General features: G+C 43.5%; 1 protein-coding gene across 3 annotated transcripts; it reads left to right on the forward strand.

Moving 5' to 3' along the window:
• Positions 1–4,048: 4,048 nt before the first annotated feature.
• pcdh10a (protocadherin 10a) lies at positions 4,049–24,642 on the forward strand. Of its 3 annotated transcripts, none has more exons than XM_023422130.2 (5): positions 4,049–7,150; positions 8,490–8,548; positions 9,167–9,273; positions 20,500–20,883; positions 22,948–24,642. In XM_023422130.2, the coding sequence occupies exons 1-5, from the start codon at positions 4,604–4,606 to the stop codon at positions 22,965–22,967; spliced, it is 3,117 nt and encodes a 1,038-aa protein (XP_023277898.1). In that variant the 5' UTR covers positions 4,049–4,603; the 3' UTR covers positions 22,968–24,642. The 3 variants fall into 3 exon arrangements, with proteins under 3 accessions (XP_023277898.1, XP_023277899.1, XP_023277897.1); XM_023422131.2 differs by having other exon boundaries at positions 20,500–20,660; XM_023422129.2 differs by lacking the exon at positions 22,948–24,642 and having other exon boundaries at positions 20,500–21,270.
• Positions 24,643–25,726: the final 1,084 nt, after the last annotated feature.

Raw genomic sequence — 25,726 nt, forward strand, 5'->3', positions numbered from 1 at the left:
CTCACATCATGGCCGGTTATGATATCATTTGTCAAATATTATGTCCCATTTGTCATTTTGGAGCCACTAAATTATAAATGTGCCAAGAATGAAAGAAAAATGACCGCTGATGTTATTCTTACTCATGGGGAAACAACAGAGAACGAAGTGGAACCAAATGCAGTTAACCACAGTCTTTATGTGTGGATTATATTTTTCTTATACTAACATGAATTTATGCCGTGCAGAGTCATCATGGGAAATAGTAACTTATTAAAAAAATATAAAAGCCCTTTAGGGATAAGTTTGACATTTTGGGAGATACACTTATTTTAAGTCTTGGTGAGAACTGAACGATGAGATTGGTACCACTCTCACATCTGTCTGTTAAATATGAAGGTACAGCCAGGAGACAATGAGGACGACATGGGAGTGGTATCAATCTTCTCATCCAACTCTCAGCAAGTAAGCAAATACAGATAAAATGTCAAACCTTTTCATGCAGGTATAAATGAAAAATGTGATAGGACTTCCATTGGTTACTTGCTAATATCAATGTCTGTTTCAGTGAAGACCTGTTTTATACAACCCCCCCCCCAATACACTCACCAGATGTTTCCACATATTTTGGTTGATTAGCTGTCCTCTCAGGACTGTGCACAGACTTCTGCTGATTGACACCTCCTTCATTCTCACTGCAACATATTCCACTTTTATTACTCTGAGATATTTTGCCACGTCACAGTAGGAAAAGGGCAAGTATACAAAATAAAACTAATCATGGCTGGATTACATTCAGCTGCTTTGGTTTTCACAGTGCAGACTCACTGTGTCAGTCACGGAGCCATCGTTATTGATATTAGTAAAACGTGTGCTTTTCTTACTATGACAAGCCAAAATACCTGCTGTGAAAAGGCCTGTTTGCACTGAGTCTGGTGACATCACTTAAAAATCCCCAGCACTGCGGGGATTTCTGCGGGGAGGTTCAGCCTGAGCAGGGGTCTAGACTGAACACATCTGTACGCAGAGCATCTATATTCACACATGTCCAACGAAAAATTATATTTCCCTTCAGTGCAACAAGAGGCTAAGTGGATCACAGTCAAAGTCAAAGAGTAGTGTTTTGAAGTTCTCATTTCCCCTCTATGTGTTTGTGATGCATTTTGAATAACAAGCACATCCTCTGACTGATGCCTTCCTCTGTATGCAGGCTGCTACAGTTGTTTGCTGCAGTTCAGTTTCTTTTAAACAGGTGTAGAAAAAATTGCTATCATGGGTAGAGCTATGAAGAGTTCCAAGTCTGTAATCCTGGAAATGTGGGCAATTATTTGAAGCAGCATTTAGACCATTACATGGGGAGATGACATTTACTGGATATAAAGATTTAAGGAAAACAGTTTGAAAACATTAGAATGAATAAGATAATGATGCTTATAGTCAAATACAGACATACAAAGGATGACCAGTTTTCAGCATCATGTCTGGTTTCCTCCAAATACGAAGCTCAATCTTGGTTTCATCATACCAGAGAATTTTGTTTCTCACAGTCTGAGAGTCCTTTAGGTGTATTTTTTTAATTTATTTTTTTGTGGTGCTCAGGTTTGTGAAGTAATGCAGTGATGGTTGTCCTTCTGGAAGTTTCTCCCATCTCCACAAAGGACCTCTGGAGCTCAGCCAGAGCGACCAACAGGTTCATGGTCACTTGTCTTACCAAGGCCCGGTGAGAGAGGTGAATCCTGGTTGTTCCACATTTCTTCCACTTAAGAATTATTATGGAGGCTACGGCACCCTTGGGAAACTTCAATGGCAGCAGAAAGGTTTTTGAAAGTCTGCAAAAAAAAAAAAAAAGAAAGAAAGAAAAAAAGCACCTAAAGGATTCTCAGACTGTGAGGAAAGAGATTCTCTGGTGTGCTGATGAAACCAAGATTGAACCGTTTGGCCTCAATTGTAAACGTAATGTTCGAAGGATTCAGACATGATGCTGAGAATTATTTCTCCTTCAGAATTTTTATGAATGTTTTTTTTTTTTTTTTTTTTTTTAAAGCTGCAGCATAACAAAATATGAAAACGTGGGGGGGTATGTATGCATGTGTGCGTATGTAATGTATATACATTATACATATATAATCAGCTTTTAAAACTAAACTTACACATTAAGTGTAAGTGTCAGTATGACCCTGTTATATAATGATAGACTAATATATCATAGGTGCCATTTGTCTACATAACAAGTCATTTTAAGTAGCTACATTTAAGTTATAACACCTGTGTACTTTTACTTTTGTCAATTTTGAACAAAGGACTTTTACTTTACTTAATTGTGGTTCTGCTTCCTTTAGTAAAGGATTACAATAATTCTCCCAGGCACTGTCCTTAAAAAAATCGGGGGTCACAGTTCAAAGGGTAAACATTTCAAAATTAAGTGAGAGAAAAAAATGTTAACAAGAGTTAACAGCTTAATAACTGTGTAATTTCAGCTTTTTCTTTCTAAGAAATAAGCTGTTTCCCCGGTGAGTGGAAAACAAGCGTCCAAGTTCCGGTGGTTCCTCTTCATCTTCAGTAATTTTAAAAAGAAAGTGGGCAGACACGAGGGGGCGACGTTGGTCTCTGTAACACCCTGACAGAGACAGAGCGAGAGGGAGAGGGAGAGAGAGAGAGGGAGAGGGAGAGCGGCTGCTGGGTGCTCTGCTCTGAGATCCGACTCCAGTGTCAGCTCGATTCAGTCACACAGCTCCGGCTCAGACATGGGTGGAAATTCATCTAACGTCTCCTCTTTGTTTCTCCTGACTTGTATGGCGAGATGCAGAATCGCGTATCACTCGCTGTTTAATCCACCGCACAATGGGCACGTCGCTTTGCATTACGGGCCGATGTTGTTGCTCTTCCGTCTATTCCATTTGGAATGAGAGACTTATGCTAATTAGCCTCAATTACTCTCTTTTTCATCTTTTTGTCATCATCCTCCAAATGGTGTGCAAGTAGTTAGACCCCCACTATTTGTGTTTCCCTCACCACTGTTCCATTTGCATATTTAATTTCTGCTTTATGAATTAAATTAGCGCATGACGCAACTGCATTACATTTAAGGGCAGCATGTGAGGGGGTTAATGATAAGAATGGGAAGATAGGGGAACTAATAGGCTCCAGGCTATTAGCAACACGGTAGGACTAAAGTATGACGCTTCATTACACTGAATTAAACTAAGTCATGTGTGATGCTGCTCTGACGGAACCTTGTATCACACTGATGCTCACATCAAACAGCACTGGAGATATTACTTTATTCCAAATGTTGTTTTTTTCTTCTTCTTCTGTTGTGGCTGGATGTTTGTTCATCTCAGAGAGAGGGGGGGAGACAGAAAGAGAGAGAGAGAGAGAGAGGGGATGGCCATGGCACTGTAAGGTATTGCGTCACTAGCTGTCTTTACTTGCGCAGGCTCTTTGCATGGTGGTCTTTGGCTGTGGGCATCCTTGCTACAATCTGACTCATACATTTGTATCAGAGCGGAGCTTTGATATCAACTGTTGAAATAATTGCGTCAAGGGCACCTCATGAACCATCATGGTGCTTTATTTAGCAAACTGGCAGCCATTTGTTACACTGGGGGAAAAACACACACACACACACACACACACACACACACACATAAAACAACCAGGGTCACGATAAACACTGGCACTTTTTTTCTTTTATCCCCCCACTAATATAATATTTCAGGAACACCAGCATTCCCATGGCAGCTGCAATATTATCCTGCACACAGCCCCCGCCGATGCCAAATGTCACCCGCTATTATTCGACTTTCTTAATTCACTGGGTGTGTAAAACATTTAATTTCCCTGCTACAACTGAGGCTGGGCCTGGAGGAGAGAGGGGAGAAGAGGAGAAGAGAGAGGAGCGCAGCGGCACTTAACTGGTTTTGTTATGAGGGCCCGATGTGTGCTCTGGCTGGCGTTGCAGAGCCCCAATCAGGTGCCATTACACCCGGTGTTTGAGAATACCATTGGCTGGTGGGGAAAGGAGCTGTGCGCAAAACCAACCCCGCTGCTCACACTCGCCTTACAGAAGCCGAGCTGAGAACATCATCCGCTTTGAGCGCTTAGGCGCAGTGATTACATCCTCACAGAGAGAGATAGAGAGAAAGTCCTGTTATTCGCCACTCTTTATTCAGAAGTTGCGTTCGTTATAGATTTCGGCGCTGCGTAAATAGGAGGTTTTTGTTTTGTTTTTGCTTTCTTTTTTTCTGCCTGTGTGGAATTTCCTGCTTTGTTTTGTGACTTTCTGTGAAGAAGGGGCAGTCTGTTCTGTGCACAGGGAGTGTTGGCTACGCGTCCTGGCTCCAGCCTGCAATGTTTGCGCTGACGCCAAAACTCACAGACCGGTGCAGAATTGATTAAAACAGAGAAGCTCGGATCAAATGGCTGTGCTTTTCACAGCTGAAACGACACAATGTTCCACTGACCCGAGGCAGAGGAGAGGAATTTTAGAATCGGGCAGCCTTGTTGCTGTTTATTTCACTGCCTTTTTACGGACAGAGGAGATGGGAAATGCTCATTTCTTGTGAGAAAAAGGAATAACACTTTTTTTTTCGTCTTCAAGTGCACTTTGAGAGAGGCAGAGGAGATGATTTGGTTAATATTCCTGCTCTCCATCCTGGATGGAGCTGTCTCTCAGCTACATTACTCCGTGCCAGAGGAGCAGGAACCTGGCTCTGTGGTTGGGAATATTGCAGAGGATTTGGGGCTGGACATTACCAAACTTTCCGCTCGCCGCTTTCAGACGGTGCCTAGTTCACGGACACCTTATCTGGAGGTGAACTTAGAAAACGGTGCGCTCGTGGTGAAGGAGAAAATTGACCGGGAAGAAATCTGTAAGCAGACCATCCCATGCCTATTGCACCTGGAGGTGTTTCTGGAGAACCCGCTGGAGCTCTTTCGCGTGGAGATTGAGGTGATGGATATCAACGACAATCCACCTAGCTTTCCCGAGACAGACATTTCCGTGGAGATATCGGAGAGCGCCATCCCCGGGACCCGTTTCCCGGTAGAGAACGCCTTCGACCCTGACGTGGGCACAAACGCGCTCAGCACATATGCCATAACGACTAATAACTATTTTTACCTTGACGTGCAGACACAGAGCGACGGGAACAAGTTTGCAGAGCTGGTGCTTGAGAAGCCGCTGGACAGGGAGCAGCAGGCGGTGCACCGTTATGTGCTGACGGCTGTGGATGGGGGCATCCCGCAGCGGACCGGGACGGCTCTCCTGGTAGTTAAAGTTCTGGACTCTAATGATAACGCGCCCACGTTTGACCAGTCTGTGTACACTGTTAACCTGCGGGAAAACTCCCCCGTGGGCACTCTGGTCATTCAGCTCAACGCCACGGATGTTGACGAGGGACAAAACGGGGAAATTGTTTATTCTTTCAGCAGCCACAACGCTCCGCGGATAAAGGACTTATTCAACATTGATGCCAGAACAGGTAGGATCGAGGTGGCGGGGGAGGTGGACTATGAAGAGAGCAACACGCACCAGATTTATGTCCAGGCTAAAGATCTGGGGGCCAATGCGGTCCCTGCGCATTGCAAAGTGCTGGTCAAACTCGTGGACGTGAACGACAACACGCCAGAGATCGGTTTCAGCACTGTGACCGAGTCCGTGAGCGAGCAGGACGCCCCGGGCACCGTGCTCGCACTGTTCAGCGTCTCAGACCGGGACTCCGGTGAAAACGGACAAATGAGCTGCGAGATATTAGGAGATGTTCCTTTCAAGCTGAAATCCTCTTTTAAAAACTACTACACCATCGTCACGGACGGACCGCTGGACAGAGAGAACACAGACTCGTACACCATCACTGTGGTGGCCAAAGACAAGGGTCAGCCCTCACTCGCCACCAGCAAGTCCATTAAAGTGCACGTCTCCGATGAGAATGACAATGCGCCCCGTTTTACGCAGGCTGTGTATGATGTGTATGTAACTGAGAATAATGTGCCTGGTGCTTTCATTCACGCTGTGAGCGCGTTGGACCCTGATATAGGACAAAACGCTCTTATTACCTACTCCATATTGGAGTGTGACATACAGGGCATGTCTGTGGACACGTATGTGTCCATAAACCAGGACACCGGCTACCTTTACGCGCTGCGCTCTTTTGATTACGAGCAGCTGAAGGAGTTTAGCTTCATGGTCCAGGCTAAGGACTCGGGTGCTGCCGAGCTCTTCTCTAATGCCACTGTAAACGTAATCATAGTTGACCAAAATGATAACGCTCCCACTGTGATAGCCCCCATCGGTAAAAACGGCACCGCCAAAGAGCACTTGCCGCGCTCTGCGGAGCCCGGATACCTGGTGACGCGCATTGTGGCCATGGATGCGGATGATGGCGAGAACGCACGGCTGTCCTACAGCATCCTGCGGGGCAACGAGATGGAGATGTTCCGCATGGACTGGAGGACAGGAGAGCTAAGGACAGCCCGCAGGATCTCTCCCAAGCGGGACCTGCAGGGCTACTACGACCTGCTGATCGAAGTTAGGGACCACGGGCAGCCCCCGCTCTCCTCCTCCGCCAGTGTGAGTGTAATATTAGTGGACAGTGTGGTCGAAGGCCGCAGCGGGGATCGCGGCTCGGCCTCCAAGGCAAAGGAGACCTCCCTTGACCTCACCCTCATTCTCATCATCGCCCTGGGCTCCGTTTCTTTCATCTTCCTCCTGGCCATGATTGTGCTGGCCGTGCGCTGCCAAAAGGACAAGACGCTCAACCTGTACACGTGCCTGCTGGCCGGTGACTGCTGCCTATGCTGCAGCTCCTGTTGCAGCAGACAGGCTCGCGGCCGGAAACAGAAGAAGCTGAGTAAATCCGACATCATGTTAGTTCAGAGCACCAACGTGACATCAGGGGTCGGGCCAGTGGGGCAGGTGCCCGTGGAGGAGTCTGGTGTGGGCGGCGTGGGAGGGGGCTTCGGTTCCCACCACCACCAGAACCAGAACTCCTACTGCTACCAGGTGTGTCTGACACCGGAGTCCGCCAAAACGGATCTCATGTTCCTCAAACCGTGCAGCCCCTCCCGCAGCACTGACACGGATCACACCAACCCCTGCGGCGCCATCGTCACGGGTTACAGTGACCAACAACCGGACATCATATCCAATGGCAGTATTCTCTCTAATGAGGTAAGAGAGGTCGGAATCAGCTGTTGTCGCCCGGGGCTCCACTCACCTACCCATCAGATGTATTAAAAGTGCACAAACCCGCAGTTTAAAGGGTTAACCTCATTTTAAAGCTCCTCCAGAAATCAACAGCTGTGTCCGCTTCATGTCAAAGCACGTTATCCATTCAGGTCACGCGGAGCAAAAGTCTCCGAGAGCATGGAAATGGTATCTGCTATTGACTTGGCTGTTCTGCTCAGTGGCCTTTAATCATTGTCATGCGTAATGGTGATGGGACGTGTCAGTGGCGAAATCTCGTGTGGCCTTTTAGTTTAATCGCAAAAGAATAAACGCTGTCAGACCAGCTTTTATGTCGCGCGCAACAGAGTCTGACAGATTTTGGCCATAAAGTGCTTATAATTTTCCAGTCAGGACACCAGGTTGGACGATACTTTATTTTATTTTTAATTCTGTGTTTGGTGATTTAATCTGACCTATATATTTAAAGCGAGCGCGCACAGATGGAGAGGGATTTTTTTTCTTTTTTTTTTATGTATTCAAGATTTGGAAGATTTGGGTTACCTGTCTGGCAAGGCGTGGCACCGGTCATTACACTGAGTCAAATATGTAGATTTATGATCATTATAATGAAAGGGATGCACCATGGATAAGTACAACTCCAAGAATTTATCAGGAAGTTTGGGTAAAAAATTTGCCAAGAGCGCATCTCTTTCCGTGCAACACAGCTTGGTTACATCCGAAGACTTCCCTCCTCCCTCAGCACAGAACATTCAAGTCGATACACCCTACGCAAGTTGTAGAGTTTTGGGTGTAAAATATCATCAGAGGAAGCGAGGAGTGACTTAACGGCCCTGTCTTGTGCTCAGCTTGTGCGCTCTGCTGGGGGAGATGTGTTGGTTGGTTTGGGGTTGGGGGGGTTGTGTGCTTTTTTGTTGATTGCGGCGCGGCTGGAGAGGAGCCAGACAGCCAGTCACAGCCTTGCCTTTTGCTATGCGTTAAATATTCCGTTCACGACCCAGCACGGCAGCACCGTGAACAAAGGTTGTTCAGTCTTAGCATCGGGCGGCTCAATCATTTACGCATTCAATCGCCTCCCTAACCCACTCTCCCCTGCTCTCGTCTCCTCTCGCCCACTCACTCACCAAGTGGATGCGCGCATCGTCGGTTCCCCGCCTCGTGCTGCCACAGCTTCTTCTCACACAGTAACACACTGACAACAATATATGCATATATGGTCACATTTGTCTCTCTCTTTTAGTAACGCACCTCCTCCTTTAAAGTCTGTTAATGTGTCTGTCTTGCATTAAAAGTGATCGAACGTGTGTTTCTGTGGGTTTTCCAGACGAAACACCAACGAGCAGAACTCAGCTATCTGGTGGACAGACCCAGACGTGTCAACAGGTAGTGAAGAGCACACATTCTTTCTCTCTCTCTCTCTCTCTCACACGCACGCACGCGCGCGCGCGCGCGCACACACACACACACACACACACACACACACACCCCAGTGAATCACATACCATCCACCATCAGAGGACCTCTAAGATCTAATCGGCCTCGTGGATCCACAACCTGTTCACATATCTGTAAAATTGAATATTACACCCATCAGTATGAACCCCGTATATTCCGCATCGTTAATTGTGGCTTTGAGAGGCTACATGGTTCCCAGTGTATCCATAACGTTCATCTTCAATTTGGCATCAGTCCCATAACTGACAGAGCAGCGCCTATTAAAGCCCTAATGCTGGATTTCATTACATGCCATGTGTAACATCCAATTTAGACTCTTGACGGCCACCGTGACTGTATTAATGTGGTGTTGATTTCTGATTCTCCCTCTCTTTCTCTGTCTCTCTGCCCCTCATTAAATCCTCCTCCTCCTCTCCCTTCGTCTGCCCCCTTTCCCAATATTGTGTCTTGACCTCTCTCTCTCTCTGCCCTCTTCATTATTCTCATACCTATTTCTCCTCCTCCTCCTCCTCCTCCTCTGTATGTGCTGTCCCCTGCTTCCTCCAGCTCGGCATTCCAAGAAGCAGACATCGTCAGCTCCAAAGACAGTGGTCACGGTGACAGCGAGCAGGGCGACAGTGACCACGATGCCACCAACCGGGGTCATTCCGCCGGTGAGTTCCCCCCTCTCCCCTCCCCTCCCCTTTACAGCACATAATTAGACTGTCATTTCAGTGCTCTCTCACACACACACACACACACACACACACACACACACACACACGCACACACACACGCACACAAACACACACACACACACAAACACACACACACACACACACACACACACATACCTCCCGTTTTAGTTTTCAGTTGTGTGTGTTTGCGATTGTGAATGGGATAATGCTGAATTGTTGGTGCGGACCGGTGACTTTTAATTTCCTTAATTTGAGAGTGTGCGAAGGCCTGGGCTCCGGGGTTGCTGGCTGGCTGGCATGAACAGCCCCAGAGGTGTTGATTGTATTTCACACCCGGATGAAAGGGAGGAAAATTTGGAATTGTCTTTTCTTTCTGTCTTTCTCTCTTTGACTCTTGCTTTCAGATCCACCCCTCTATTTCCAACCCCATTGCTGATTCACTGAGTGGTACTGAAAGGACAGCGACTCGCAGCGAGGCAGTGCCGAGGCCTGTAGTGCTTTAGTGGCACAAATCAATAGGCTCACTCGAGTGAAAGGAAAAGGCATGGAAGCTAAAGTGATATAATGAGATGCATTTCAATCAGCCCCGCAGTTGGTGTATTGTACTGGCTTTGTTGGTTATAGAGTCAGCTGATCAAACACATTAGCAGCTTTTGTATTCTTTGTATTTGTCAGCCCAAATCCTGTCGCTTTGGCATAAGTTAAAGGAAAGGTAAAATATTGGAATTAGAAAACCTTTCCCCGTCCTCACTCTCACTTCAGGTTTATTTACTGACTCCCATTTCTCTCCTGCACTTTACAGTGCACTAGATTTTTTTAGACAAGGCTTTTGGTCTTATCGTAAGCCTCCGCTTGTTCTCTCTAAAATTCTATTAGGTTAGTACCTGTTTATTGATCAAAGTGGAGTCAGACAAAAAGCGGAGCGATACAAAATCTCATTTCATATTGAATTGCCCTTTCCCTCTGAAGGATTGTTCCACACGGCTTGTGTAAGACCCCTGCCTAGACCGGAACCTGCCAAATATCATATCAGTGCTGGGAATACAAATAGAGCAGATTAGATAGGTGTTGCAGGATGGTGAATGGTCCTCATCAGGCTTTGCAGTGTTTGATATTATTAATGAACCAAGCCAAAATAGAGAGCCAATGTGCAGCAGCGGTAGTGTCACTCCCTGCCCTCGCTGATGAAACAGGTTGCGAAGGTCAAACTGTGCGAGACTGAAATGCAGAATTGGAAGAAATCCAAAGGCTCCATTCTTTTTTCCATCAAGAACACATTGTTTTGTGAAATAAATATTAACCGAGGATGTTCTGAGTTGGATACCTTACATCAGAATGTGATCCATGCATATGTGGAACGGTACAGTCATGCGGAGTTTGGCTGCATTTCCACTCAACAGAGCAGAGACACACACACACACACACACACACACACACACACACACACACCAAAGGGGAGGGAGAACATAGAACATGCACTATGGCTATGAATAAGTGCTATGCATTTAGCACATTCAGCCAGCAGGTAACCCCGGGCTTTAATGAGAAATCATCCATGACATGATATTCAAGGACAGGCCTGTGAATGCATTTAAAAATTGATCATATGTGGAATATTGTCTTGAATTCCTTCTTGCCGGTTCACTAGCGCAGTTAGAGGATCGCATTTATGAACCAATATCACGTGTCCTCAGCTTGGCTCGGCTCCGAGAGTGCTCATTTGGCACTAGCCTGTTGGTTCTGTACTCTGTATTTCATATGAAGAAAGCCACATTTGTTCCTCATGTTGGATTTAGAAGGGAACAGCTTACCACTCCATGGGAGGTAATATCACACGACTGGTATTTTGGAAAGAGGGACACTTGAGTTCCTCAGACTTCTGTAAACAAAACCAGACGCTGTGTGTGTGTGTGTGTTTGTGTGTGGGTGTAAAGGTATACCATTGTCTGATTGTAGGTGTATACATGATACCTGTATGTAATCAGCTTGTGTGTGTGCATGTATGTGTGTGTTCTGAGTAGAAGAAAACAAGGCTCGCGATGATGTCTGTATTGAAAAGGAGTTTTCCTTTGAGACGGTGCTCTGGGAAGCTTAAATGAGATTCAGTTTAAGAGGAGAGAGTGGTAGCTAGTGCTTGGCACTCTGCCAGGTGTATATTGCCTCTACATAGACATACTCATTGCTCATTTATGTCTCAGTATGTATATGTGTGACTTTTTTTTTTTTTTTTTACGGTGTAAATATGTGGAGGATATAGGAGAACACGGTTGGTTGTCTCATGTGGGTTGTATGCTATGCTTTGTGTATGTTATTGTCAGCAGTTGTTTGGATGAGTTTTGTGCTGAGTGCATGTTCTTAAGTAGAGAGCCAAACTGCACAAGCCTGAGCCAAGACTATGTATAGACCACATGTATTTTCGTGTCATTCTGCGGCAATTGTGTGCATAAGCAAATCCATGTGTGCAAATGCATATGCACTGTTATATTTAGCCTGCATGTAAATATACTTGCATTCTGTGTGTGTGTGTGTGTGTGTGTGTGTGTGTGTGTGTGTTTCTGACACACACATATTCTCTTTCAGGGTTTGTGGCAGGGTCTCATCCTTCATTCTGTCTCCCCCACACGTTGGGTCTCCGCAACACTCGGCTGATCAGTAATTCATTTCCAGAACCTTTGCATAGCAATTATCAAAGGAGGGTTAGAGGCAAGGTTTCCTCGCGGGACAGCGTAGCGCACTCTCCCTTTTGGTGCACCTCGGAATATTTCAAATCAAGAGGAAACCATTTCCAGTTGGCATATCATCAACTACACCTGCCGTAGCTTCCCGCTCGGCCGCTCGTCTGACACTTTAGAAAATAAGTCTCCTGACGTGGTTTTAAATCAAAGGGACACTGCCTGTGAGGCTGGGATATCACCGGATACCTTTAAAAAGTGGGCAAATGGCTTTTCTGATAGCAGCATGTCTGGAGTGAGGCACCGCTGCGTCAGGAGCCAAAGCGCTATTGATTGACTGCTACACCTTTTACTCCCTCAAAACCTCAATTTTTTTTCAGTTGTTTGATTCATATTAGACACTGTTTTCCTCATTATTTCCCTCATCATCTTAATAGGAGATGGCGGGAAGAGTGAGCAAGCAAAACAAAAAAGGTGACAGATAAGACGGTATAAAATATTCATCAGTGAAAAAATTTGGCATCTCAGAAACATTCGATCAGCTGTGAGAGGCTGCGTGACGGGTGGGAGACTGGAAACGATCATTATCATGACGTTTGTTTTGGTGAGAACAACAGCCGTGACAAATGGGACAATTAAATCACTGTGGCAATGGTGTATTAGATGGCTGATTATGAATTAGCGGTGGGTACCATGTTGCAGTTTCCCATGTCAGTGAGCTGTCAGAGGAATTTAGCTTACAAGGTTTTGAAGCACCCTCCTCTCAGGGCCGAGATACTGACAGAGCGGGGGCTGTAGAATCAACGATTGGTACAGAAATATTGATTTGTGTCAAAATAATATGACATATATTAATGTCAGTGATTCCAGGGACCATGGAGAACATCTCAGGTTTAGTTCAAAAGCTCAAATTATCAAAACAATTAGCAGACCTTGCTGAGTATGAAGAAAAAGACGTTGGAAAAAAAAAACACTTAAAAGACAATAACTTTGCTTATATAAAATCGCAAAAACAGGTCACAGTTTAGAAAACCTTTCAGTCAGGAAAAAAAACCCTTGAGTTCTGCAGTTGAAAGAGTAACATCAGACTAACAACTCATTTAATATTTAACTTGATGAGCTGTTTTGTCTCATATATGTCAGAAAATAGTTAAAAATGCTTCCCAAAATTTGCCAGTTTTATTTCATCAACAGTCGGAACCTAAAGTATCATGTTAGATAAAGAAGAGCTGCAAATTCTCACACGTGAGGAGCTGGAGCTGGTATTGCAGCTTGGGAGAGATGTGACATGGTGACATGGTGATCAAGATGCACATAAAACATAAGCTCACACTTAAGTCTTCAAACCCCACTAGCAGAGGATAGTATAAGAATACCTCACTGTGACATGAAACAGTAAAAATCTATTACAGCAAATAGGATAAAAACATTGCCTCGATAAAAAATCAATTTGAATTTTGCCTGGAACAGGTGGAGATGTCTCCTCTTCTAAACTGACCGCTTTGTTAAATATCAATAAAAGTCATAGCAGAGAAAGGGGAACGATCAATCATTTGATTAACTAATTGACTAGACTGTTTAGATTCCTGCAACACGACTTTCTCATCTCAAACTCAGCAGAAAAGGAAAAAAAAAAAAATCTCTTTCTCGCATGACCTCTGTATAGCATAGTTAAGGTAGATGGAAAAGTGTATTCACTTCTTCAACTTGCTGAGTTTTATGTGAAAATGAATCAAAACCACAATTAGAACATGTCTTGTAATGATTACCTATACATTGAAACATCATGCCGAGTGCCTTGATGAATGTGCTCTTGATATATATAGGCTGAGCCTCATGAATGAACTGAATGGCAGATTAAGTGTTCCAAACCCTGAATAGGTTGGAAAAGATGACACAAGCATCCTCTCTTACTGCACTGGTGCATATGAATGTTCCTCAACTCAGCTGAAAACATGGAATCATTAAGTGAAAAGCTGTGTATTCATTGCCTCAGACAGGGGCCTTAGATATTTGTTACTGAGGTGAAACATAAGGCTGTAAGACTAATGGAAATGCAGCAAAGTCCTGGGAGTCATAAAGATGCTTTGGCCATGAGTAACACACACACCATCCTTTCTGCCCAGAGATTTAACATCAGTGAACATCTGCTCCAGCCAGGTTGCAGTGCTACACTTCCAACAAAAACATGAAAATATGAGGTCAAGATACGTGTTCGTAATACAGAAAGGGATATGTGACTAGTAGCTTCATTTCCATTGTTCTTTAATGCGATCCAGTTCCCCAGAACAATAACCCCATCACTTCTGTGCACATTCGCGTCAGTATATGAGTAAGCATGCACTGGAGAATTCCAGTTTATCACAACTTGGCTATTGGCTTATTTTGCACTATAAGCAACATTGTACTCACCAAGCTAACTGCTGAGATGTTGGGATGCAGTTGTGGGCAACTCACAGGTTTTAAGGTAACTGCCATGTTACCCAAACCTATTAAGAAGAGGAAACAAAGGCGCATCACTGCACAGATTTTTAATGTAATGAGAAATTGTTTCAGTTTTTCTTCCAAGAAATGTGATACAGTTCACTGGTTTCCAACCCTGTCCAAAGAAATTCACTACTTAGCTACTCAGTCTGCGTTCCTGTTACTGCTGCAGTCACCTAACTAAATAAAATGAAGCCATTATAGAGTTTATATATGTTATAATATCCAAAAGTTAGCCTAGCTTAGTGTTTGCTATGGTCTCAAGAAAGTTGCTAATATGGTTTAGTTAATCTGACGCACATTAGCTTGTACACCAGACTTCCTGTAGCAGTTTCACTGTATTACCTTTTATTCTGCTGAGTACAATGTTCACAGAAGTGATGGCCAGGACAGAGAAGATAAATACCACAGTTGTAATAAATCATAATTATGCTTAAATGGGGCAGTCAGAAGGTCTCAGTGAGGTATTGTCTGATCAAGGCTGCATACTACAGCACGCGGCATTCAAAGAGCAGACCCAGTGATGAAAAGCATACAAACCAGAGGTCATCTAGAAGCTTCGCTCTAACAATATATAAGGGGCCATATTAATCAAACGGACACCGTTGGGGCAGGCGGCCATCTTGGCTCTCCTTCCCAGCCCAGTTGCCGTGTAACAAACATTGAAAATGGTAGCTGCCTCTCAGAGACTCAGAACAATTTCTCTGTCTGTCATTACTGGATATGGTGGGAGCCATATTGCTCTGTTTTGGCCCTGGGAGGTCTCTGGTTTACTCATCACAGCCTCACTGGCCAACTCGTACAAGGAAGCTATGCTACTCCCCTGCCGTCCTGAGCTGCTGTCCAAATATTGACGTTTGTGTCTGTATTCTCTGCGGAACAGTGGAGGACAAGATGAAAAACAGAGGTATGGATAGAAGACACCCTCTACCTGGGGGAGTGTTTTCTCTTTTTTCTTTTTCTTTTCTTTTCTTTTCTTTTTTTTTGAAAGAAAACAAGATAACGACAGAGGTAGAAACGGGCGCAGAGGATTAAATGTGAGCAGAAATAACAAGAGACAGAGAGAGAGGGAACGCGACACAGAAGGACTAATAGAGACAGAAAGAGGGACACAGACAGATGAATGAGTGCAGGGAGGGAGTGACTGCAAACCTGAGTGCAGCAGATATATACCCACAAAGTGAATTCAAACATGGGGCTTATGTTTTCCCTGGATTTGTTTTCCTTCATTTCTCCACTCCCAGTTGCTGGATGTATGTCAGGCGGTGCAATTAGTCAAATCACACGACGTGGGATTTCGGAAACACGCAGAGATGTAATGGAAAAAAAAAAGAACAGAAATGCTGATTGCTTATTAGCAAGTAGATTGTGTTTGCATTATGTAGCATCGTTTACATCTCCTTGTGTGTGTGCGTGTGTGTGCATGTGCTCAAGCGTGCACGTGTGTGTGTGTGTGTGTGTGTGTGTGTGTGTGCGTGTTCTTCCTGCCTGATGAGGTCACGATGAGAGATAGGGCTGCTGGCAGGGCCTGTCATTGCCAGTCACTGTTCTGGTTGTTGTTTTGCTTCCTGCCCGAGGAAGAAAAGGTGCTTTGTGAGGATCAACAGCCACTGGGTGTTATGTGCGCGTGGCCTGTCTCTCTTGTGTACATTTACATATCTCCACATTAATAGAGTATTTTTAAACGTACGTGTGTGTGTGTGTGTGTGTGTGTGTGTGTGTGTGTGTGTTTGTGTGCTCACAGACATATGTGTTGATGTAGCTTTTTTTTTTTTTTTTTTAAAGAGTGAGCCGCCAGGTAAAAATCACTGAGTAGTTTGGAAGCTAGTGACAAGAGTTTTTGGAGCCTGATGTACGGTAAACAGCGACTGCTGCAGACTATATTTACACATCATCTCCAGAGTACAATACGCCCTTGTGCCTGCTTAATAATATACTCAGATATGAGAGATATGGAACAAAGTGAGCCCTTTCTTAATCCGTCGACATTAACTCTATCTCCATGCATGTCTGTGTGCTTTCTGCATTGCTGCTTGTGTGTTTGGTTTTGCATGTGTGCTTCTATCTTTTGACTCATTTGTTTGTACACGTAGGAGCGTGGGCACTGTGGCTACCAACCACTTTATCTGCCACAGAGATGATTGGAGGGCCTAAGGTCAACACCCTTGTGTGTCCGAGAAGGAAATTCATTTGCAAAAAAGTCTGTTAAAAGGCTAAAGGCTAACTTAAAGATAGGAATTAACAGAAACTGCTGGAATTAAATGCCCCCAGCCTTTAAAGGCAGCATAAATATACATTAGCTCCCAGGGTGAATGGGAGGGTAAATGCAAGTAAAACGCCACTCAAAAATCGGATCTAGTATTTACACAGACCTCCCAGTGTAGCTTTCCCACCCGGTTCTGGTGAAAATTTTAGAGATTCTTGTTGTGTTCTCCACCTGATCACGGTCTCTCTCGGTGAGAACAGAGCTGCTGCTGACGCACAGCCCACACTAGCTGCTAGGTGGTGATGAAAACAAACGAAGCCCTTGGCAGCAGAAGCACTGAACGGTGCTGATTCTGCGGGCCAGACAGGAAAGACAGAGGTAAACGGACCAAATCTGACACCTGACATATTCAAAACTCGCTGAATCGATCACAAAATGTTAAATAAAATACAGAGGAAAGTGTCTGTCAGCCCTTATATGCAGTTATTTTTTTCTCTGTGCGTATTTTTTTCCAGGAAAATTGCACTTTAATCCTCGGTTGATGTAATTAACTTGATCAAAGTTTAAGCATTATTTCACATCTGCATTTTTCTTACATTCTCCACATTTATTCTTATTCATTATTAAAGGCTCCAGCCCCACTTGACCCTGAACAGTTAGATAAGAGGGTATAGAAAGTGGAGGGCTGGGTGGATGTCACAAACACTCCCGTATGAAAGGGTTTAAATAGATAAAAGCTAATTTTTAATTGGAGATTTTTAATTTCTGGTACTTAAAATCTAAATCCTCCCCCTCTCTGCCCACCTCTGTCTAACCCCTCTTCCCATCTCCATCTGCAAGGCCCGGGTCTCCCCCTTTCTTTTCTGGCCATTGCTCTTTCCATCTGTGATTGCCTGGGTCTTCCCTCCCCTTCCTTATGGTTCCCGCAGTCTTGCTGCTTCTCCTGCCTGCTGTCTCGCTGTCTGTGAAATCTGTGACTCCCCCCGTCTGTTTGGCCCTCGCTGTCTCTTGTCTGTGAGCTTCGTGTCTCCTCTGGCCTCTCTGGTCACTGCACAGTCTTGTTGCGTGTCTCGCGCCCCGTGAGGCCTGAATTAGCAATGCGATTAGATCCACACAATGCACACAAACACACACACAAAAAAAACAAACAACAACAAATCAGCCACGGTAGCTCTTAAACAAGGTGTTGACAGCACTGCTATTAATAATATATGGTTTTTACATGTCACTGGATGACATTTACAATTAGAATAACTGGTGATATTGTAATAAATCGTCTGTCTTTCTGCTTCCTCTTCCTCCATTGTTACATTTAAGTTATATTCATCTCACATTTTCCTTAAATGTCTTACATGTAAGAAATTATAATGAAATTGATTATCATAATACTTCCCATGATAATGGTGGAATAACAAAACGTAAAGACCTCTGCCTGAGTGTTGCACTAACGCTGCTTAATTCATGTTTCATGTCCTTGATAGAGATGATAACTAATGCTGTATTTACACATTCAGTACAAAGAGCTCTGTGCTTTGCTGATGTATTTTGACAGATGTTCTATCCGTCTGTAATATTAACAGTGACTAAAAATACAGACTCAATTATATGTCTGTTTAAATCAGAGAAAGACATGGACGAGGTGAAATTACTTTTTCTGCCTTGAATTGTGTCTGCAGGTAGACGTGTAGCTCGAGAAGCAAAACCCAGGGCGAGCTGTGCACAACTCGCTGCTGCTCCCTAATCTCATTGCTCTGAGCGCTCAGTAATGACTGAAGCCGACTCACATGAGCATATCAACATTTTTTATCGTGTCCTCCCTTCTCTCGTCTGGACGACGGTGGCTGGACAGTAAAGGGACAATGTTTCGAGATATTTATTAAGAAAATCAACCAGGAGCGTTAAACAGGAGAGGGGCAATAAAAGGATTTCAAAAAGTCAGGGAGACGTGTCCCCCTATTACATCCTTCCCAAGAACACCAGTTGATTTTATCTTCCCACAATAATGCAGAGCTTCACATACACTGGTCCGTATGTATTTTTTGCAGTTTTAGTCTCAGAATTGTTAAACTGGCATCATACTGCAGGAGCACGTCTGAATTTTTCACAAAGCTTTCAGTCTGACGGAATAAACAAAAAGAACCTTGACACTGTGCACCGTTGTATTTATGACCAGTAACACTTTTTTTTCTCTTCTCTTGCCTCTTTCATTGTGGGCAAACATAATCCATAATCCATGACAGGCTGATGTTTGGAGATTTAGTGTTAATATGTGGGGGGGTGGGGGTTGGGGGGGTGGAAGGAAGGAATGGAAATGTATTTGTCTTTGCTTGAAGCTGCAGGTCGAGGTGAAGCTGCCACAGAACAAACACAGACCTTATATTATGCCGGATTAGATTAAGTTACTATTTTACTTCATTGGGGGTGGTTGTATTGATCTGTTCTGATTATTAAAAGCAATACACAGTATTCCTCGACCACCGCTCTCTGTCTCTGTGTATAAATACTCTGCCTGAGCTCATCTGTCTTTAGCGTAATATATATTGATATGTATATGCTTGTATTACCTTGTTTTCTGTGTGTGTGTGTGTGTGTGTGTGTGTGTGTTTGTGCGCGCATGCTTTTAGTAATAGAGGAACAGTGGCATTATCAGTAGAATGGATCAGTAGAATAGATTTGTGTAAGTAGACCCTTTGATCTGAAGCCCCCTCAGCCTCAGGGAATTACAGATGACAGATCGTCTGCTTTCTTTGTTTCTCTCTCTCTCTCTGTCTCTCTCTCTTTTTTTTCTGCCTCTCTTTGCCTCATGTGTCTCTTTCCTCCTCTCACCCTAAACTGCACATTTTCCCGCTTTGATCGGGCCATTCCAACGCTTTCCCCACATCGTCCTGGCTCCGCTGGAAAACCAGGAAAAACTACACATCCAATCTGCACATGAGCGGAGAATGGCTGCAGGGTCTCATTACTGTGATGACTCTGTTCACGTCTCTTGTTCCTTTCTCTTGCCTTTTATAATCTCCCTCGTACTCCCCCCCCACCCCCCACCCTCCTCTCTCTATTCTCTCTAAGAGAGTGTAATTAACATAACTGGTACCTCTTTCATGCTGGTCGTGTGTGCGCGTGAGTGCGTGTGTTATTCTATTATATCATTTCAGATGTTAATTTAATCTTTTTTTATGTTGATGTTTTGTTTTTGGCAGTAGCTCCGTGTCAATTACACACTTTGTCGGTTTGTATAGGGATGATTGACATTAGAGTGTGATTAAGCAGCCAGTGAATATTATGCTGGTTTTTGTGGCACATTTCTTAACATAATTGTCGTTTTTTTTTTTTTTGTGTGTGTATGTGTGTGTGTGTGTGTGTGTGCAAGGATGATGGAATATGGATTCCCATTTTGTCTCTTGGTGTTTGGGAATCAATTGTGAGTCTGAGGATGTTGATGTGGAGAGGGGGTGAAATGTTTTCGCAACACCACATCACTTTGATTGCACATTTCATTCGGAATGAATGAGGTGAGGAGGAAAACAAACAATTCGCTTCATCAATGTTGGCCTTGTCTCTTTGATGAATAGCTTTTGCTGCACTTTTTTTGCTTGCGACAGTGGCAAATGATTGCTAACTTGTGTTCTCTCTTCTGGTCTCTTTCTCTCATCTCCCCCCTCCATCTCGCCTTTCCACTCCAAATATCCGGGCCGCTTCTGTGCCAACGCTCCCTCTTCTTTTCTTTTCCATTTACTTATCATCCCCGTGTCTATAATCTTCCATCTGCGTTTCCACCCTTCCATTTCTCCTCACCTCATCCCGCTTCCTCTTTCCATCCCGCGGTCTGTGTCCTCTCTGCAGGTGCCGACCTGTTCTCCAACTGCACGGAGGAGTGCAAGGCCCTGGGCCACTCTGATCGCTGCTGGATGCCGTCGTTCGTGCCGTCCGACGGGCGCCAGGGGCCGGACTACCGAAGCAACCTGCATGTCCCCGGCATGGACGCCACGCTGCCCGACACTGAGGTACCCTCGTCTGTCAACCTCTCCGAGCAGCTCACCATGACCTCGTCCACCACCTCGTCCAACGATAGGTCATTCTCCACCTTTGGCAAGGACGGTCAAAGGTCACAGTCACACCACAGCCTTCACCATCACCTCAATCAGCAACAGCAGCAGTACAGCTCCAGCACGCTAGAGAGGAAAGAGTATGATAGGGGGACCCTACCGTACAAACCCACCTTTCTCTGTGAGTATCAGTATGAAAGTTCTCTGGGACCTTATGACTTTGGTCTGGTCCAGTACAGATACTAAAGGAGGGGACAATGAATCTGCCTCTTGATTCTGATCTGGACTTTTTATGTTGTTTATCAACTTTTATTTCTTCTATTTTTAAGGAGTTTTTAAAAGAAAAATACAGCTTTATGTTTTGTTGTATTGTTTGGTTTTATTTTTTGTTTTGATTTTGTTTTTTTGTAAATTATAATTTCTTTTGTCGAATGTAAAATGTAATCTATTATTCCTAACTCCCCTTCTCCAAAACCCCCTTTGAAATTTTCAGTCTAACCCCATCCTAACTCTAAAGACTGTCTGTAATCATGTCTCCTATTCTAAAATAAACACAATTTGAATTGGACTCATGTTAAACGGCTGTGGCCCCTTTTTCTTTCTTTTTCCTTATCTCTAAATTTTACCCCCCTCAAAGTCCTTTTTATCTGATGCTCATATAAGTAAAGGTCACCAACACATGCACACTCCACCTTTCTATTCTCACCATCATTACACACATCCAATAAATCACTGTTCATGATTTAAACACACAATTTGAGTGTATAGAGAGGAAACAAATGCTAGATCATCTGTTGTGAAGGACATCTTTTTTTTTTTTTTTTCCATTTGCCGAACAACAAGCTGAAGCGCGATGACTTCCCTACTGAGTAGCTCGAAAGGTGAAACACACAGCCCACGCTTCTTCTCTCTCGCAAGGATTGAAGTCCATTTTGTTCTAAAAAGGTAGTCTGGAGTATCTATACTTGTTTGCCTGTGGATCAATACGTGACATAAAGAAGGGTGGGTGAGGTGGGCTGTCAACCAGGAGGTCAAGATTCCTCAGCTGGAAAAAGTCACATACCACAAGTTATTGTGTGAGAAAGGAGGGAAGCTATTACAATATAAAGCAAGTTTAATTTGGCAAATGAAACACTTTCACAATTCATCGCGGTAAAAAATTGAGTTTCCAGCCTGCATCTCTAAAGAAACTGAATGGGATTCTCTTCTGAAAAGGATGGCAGGACACTTCTTGCCGCTTTCAATTGCTTTCCAGGCTCCCACATTACATGAATATTCTATTAGCTCTAAGAGTAGTGAATGGATTTGATATACACATTCAGTAGAGAAGTCATTTCCAGTCAAGGCACCACCATGTTAACCACCATCCTCCATGATACTGCATGCTGACTGTGGGCTGTCTCTCAGGTAAACGATGAGCACCATAACCTGTTTTTTTTTTTTGTTTTTTTTGTTTTATATGTTTTGTTTTCTTGTTTGCGACTTACCAAACAGAGCCAAGCAATATTGCTCTTGCACATCAGGTCTGTGTTGAAAATAATTGGTATTTAGCCTTTAGGTACTAGAGCCTGCTTTGCTCCAAATATAGCTGCCTGCGCGTCTGCTCATCTCGTCTGCCTCCCAGGGTTTAGGATAAATGCACTCCACATTCACTCAGTCCAAAACTCACAACTTTATTTTATATCATTTTACTTTTTTTGATTTACGATTTCCCCCTTTTCTTTTTCCTGGTCTGTTGAAATTAATCGACCCCACGCTGCCACAGCAAAGGTTTTGTTGTTCATCAGTCTGTAAAAAATATGAGGATAGTCCCAGAGGCAGAGGCTCTATTAACCAACAGGCATCATGTTCTACTTTTAAAAATAGCACCGCATGCAACTACTGGCTACGGCAATGCTCTGATCACCAGGGTTGCCTTGATAAAGGGTTTATAAATGTTTAATGATCCATTTATAGATAATTAATGAAGCAATTAGTGCTCTGTGTATTTTCTATGCATGCATTATGTAGCCACCAAATTCTGAACATTTATCTTCACTGATGGACATGTTTTTACCCAATTCCCAAATTAGTTTTAGCGTTATACTACGAGGACCAGCCTGTAGGGTATATAAATAGCTTCACAGAGAGTCCTTTGTGGCATGTATCCTTCAAGAGATGGTATTTCGAGCCGATTGTGTCACTAAAAAGTCTCGAGGGAAAGGGTGTCATTTGTCTTAACGATTGTGTTTCTCTGTCTTTTCAGCCCGCAAAAGGATTTGCTAGCTCGTTCCACGTGGACCTGTCGGAGACAGCGTGAATTCCTACACCAGACCACCAACACTGATGCTATATACAGCGAAATAAAACTAAACAAACAGCAACCTGGACAACAGCAGCCTTGGTTAAACTTCATTATCTCGGGTGGCGAACTGTAACAAAGCCTTGGCAGTGGTCACCGAGGGAGGAAAGAAGAAATTAATACTGAGTAGCTGTAAACCTCTAGATATCTGAGGAGAAATCCAAGGCCTTATTCCTCTCAGCAGGACTGAGACCGAGGCCAAAACACTCGACACGTGAAGATATAAAATCATCAGCAGAAAGAAGAGGAGAACTGACGAAGAGAGGCCTGATTAACTCTCAGAGGTGTTTGGTTTTGTTTTTGACTGAGGAGTTAGCCTCTAGAGATCTGTGTGTGCCTGTTTACATGAAGAAAAAAAAAAACTAATGTTTCTGTACAAACTACAACCAACGTCACACGGAACCCTTTAGCTATTTCTATGGTCACCACTAAGCCAACTGTACAGAGACTGTGTTGGGGGAAATACGGAGACTGACAGCCAGAGTGAAAGCGAGAGACTGAGCGAGAGACAGACAATTAGACAGAGAGCGAGACAGCAGGTGTTGTACAGGTATGAAATGACAGAAAAAAAAGAAGGAAAAGGGGACAAGCAGAGATGATGTGCAGTACTATAAATTCTGTATCTCTGGTTTTTTGACTTGACTGTCTTTATATAACTTCTCTTTTTTGTTTCTGTTGTTCTTTCTGTGTGGTTAAAGTGTGCAGACTCTAACATATTCCAACTTACAGTTACAGACAGGAACATGCGCTCCGGAGCCGGGTTCAGTCCTCTTTCAATCTTAGCCACTTCAGGAAGGCAATTTTTAACAAATAAACACTGCATAAGAAAACGGGTTGAAAACAATCCCCGTGTTCGGTTTATCAATAAAATATCACAAATGAATGTTCTCATTTCTACACTAGAGACTAACAGTTTTCAAGTTCCTTCCTGAGCTGACTGCAGAGAAAGTGAAATGAGCCTTTACCAGGATGTGGTTCCCTTGATGCCATTGGCCTATACATAAACAATCAGACACATTCAGTGGTTTTTATCATGTGTGCAAAGTGTTTACTGTGCTATTTTAAAAAGCTTATAAATGAACATAAATCTATATATATAACTATATATATACAATATACTTTTTCTGAAAACTGTGTAACCATTGGTTAGTTTCCACACCTCATATTGTCATTCAATCTAATAATACAAAGTGCTACAAAATCAAGACTTGTATCGATTAAACCGGAGGAGGAGTGCTGCGGCCCAAAAAGCAAACCCCTTCACACCAACCATGGATTAAGTTGATGTTCTTATTTGATTGTTACTTTTCACTGTTTACAGACGCTGGGCCTTGTTGTGTGTAGCGAAGACACCAGTTGAGTTGTTTTGGCCTATTGTGTATTTTTACTAGCAGAATATGTGTTCATGTACAGGAAGGGGGACTATCACAACTGAGCTAGATATCAAAGGTTTTACAATCATACAAGAGAGGTATACTCAGATAAATATGAACATAAACAGACAATACATGGTGAGGTGCAATATGGCACACGTGCACACACACACACACACACACACACACAGGTCAAGTGGTGATAAATAAAGTGTCATTGAAGTTCTCTAATGTGTGTTTTGTCACGTTCACCTGGGAATAATATTATGTAAGTGATCAATAAAACATAACTAAGAGCCTGCAGTCATACCGGCGGCTCTGTGAGGCTGTACTTTGGCACAGGTGTGCTTCGAGCTAAATGCTAACATCGACATGATTACATGCTCACAAGGACAATAAAAACATGTTGTTGCTAAACATGTGTAATCTTTACCATCTTCTTCATCTTAGTTCGATGTGTTATCTTTTGCCAATTAGCAGTAAACACAAAGTACAGCTGAAGCTGATGGGAATGTTGATTACAGTTTTGAGCTCATGATGGCACTAAAATGGGATCACAAACTTTGTGGACAAATTCCATCGCAACCCATCCAAAAAAAAAAAACAAACAAGACTAGGTCAATCCTAGTATATGGCTGGACCACCTATGGTCAAATCCTGATTTTATAACCACAACTTCATCTGACAAAATCACCAAACACATAAAGTAAAGACAGAGACTGTGCTTTGATTTCAGCTATATTTACTGTTAAATAATCACTCAGAGAGAAAGTTAGAAAAGACAGAATATCTTTATTTAGTCTCTCACACAGCGCAAAGCCTCTGTCGGGGATCCACAACTGTTTAGCCTTTATTTACTTCAACTCCAGAATGTAACTTTTATTAGAGGGAGGTCTTTATTTCTAATTCCCTCTGTTAGACATGTAGAATTGGTCGTAGTGATATTTTAATACGAAATATCTTTTTCAGTCGCTCCCGTCTGCCATGTTAAAGTTACTACATTACATGTTTCAGATTTAAAGACCTCTAGTGTTTCAGTGGGCAAAAACCCTTTATTTCTTGACAGGGCTTTTATTGCTGCGCTGCAGTAAGAGTATTGTGTCATTTCCGGATGCTTGTGTTTCTATTGCTATTCACAATAGCTATTCTGCAAATTTTTTTAGCACCACTTTCCTCACCTGCTCTCCTGCTCTTGTTCAGTGTGTCTTATGTTTAATTATTCCTCTGCCTCCTTTAGTAATAATGATGCATGTAATGAAAGTCTTTTGTTTGCTGTAATGGAGGCAAGGCTCAGTGTACTTGAAGTGCTC

This window comes from Seriola lalandi, unplaced genomic scaffold (assembly GCF_002814215.2).
Source record: "Seriola lalandi dorsalis isolate HSWRI2012SDOR001 ecotype SW California unplaced genomic scaffold, Sedor1 jcf7180002054678, whole genome shotgun sequence".
Taxonomy (NCBI): Eukaryota; Metazoa; Chordata; class Actinopteri; order Carangiformes; family Carangidae; genus Seriola; species Seriola lalandi.

Excerpts from the sequence above, each read along its gene's own strand:
- pcdh10a (XM_023422129.2), top strand. The coding sequence starts at position 4,604 with ATGATTTGGTTAATATTCCTGCTCTCCATCCTGGATGGAGCTGTCTCT. Across the intron at positions 8,549-9,166 it reads AGACCCAGACGTGTCAACAG|CTCGGCATTCCAAGAAGCAG; the intron begins GTAGTGAAGAGC and ends TGCTTCCTCCAG. Across the intron at positions 9,274-20,499 it reads CAACCGGGGTCATTCCGCCG|GTGCCGACCTGTTCTCCAAC; the intron begins GTGAGTTCCCCC and ends TCCTCTCTGCAG.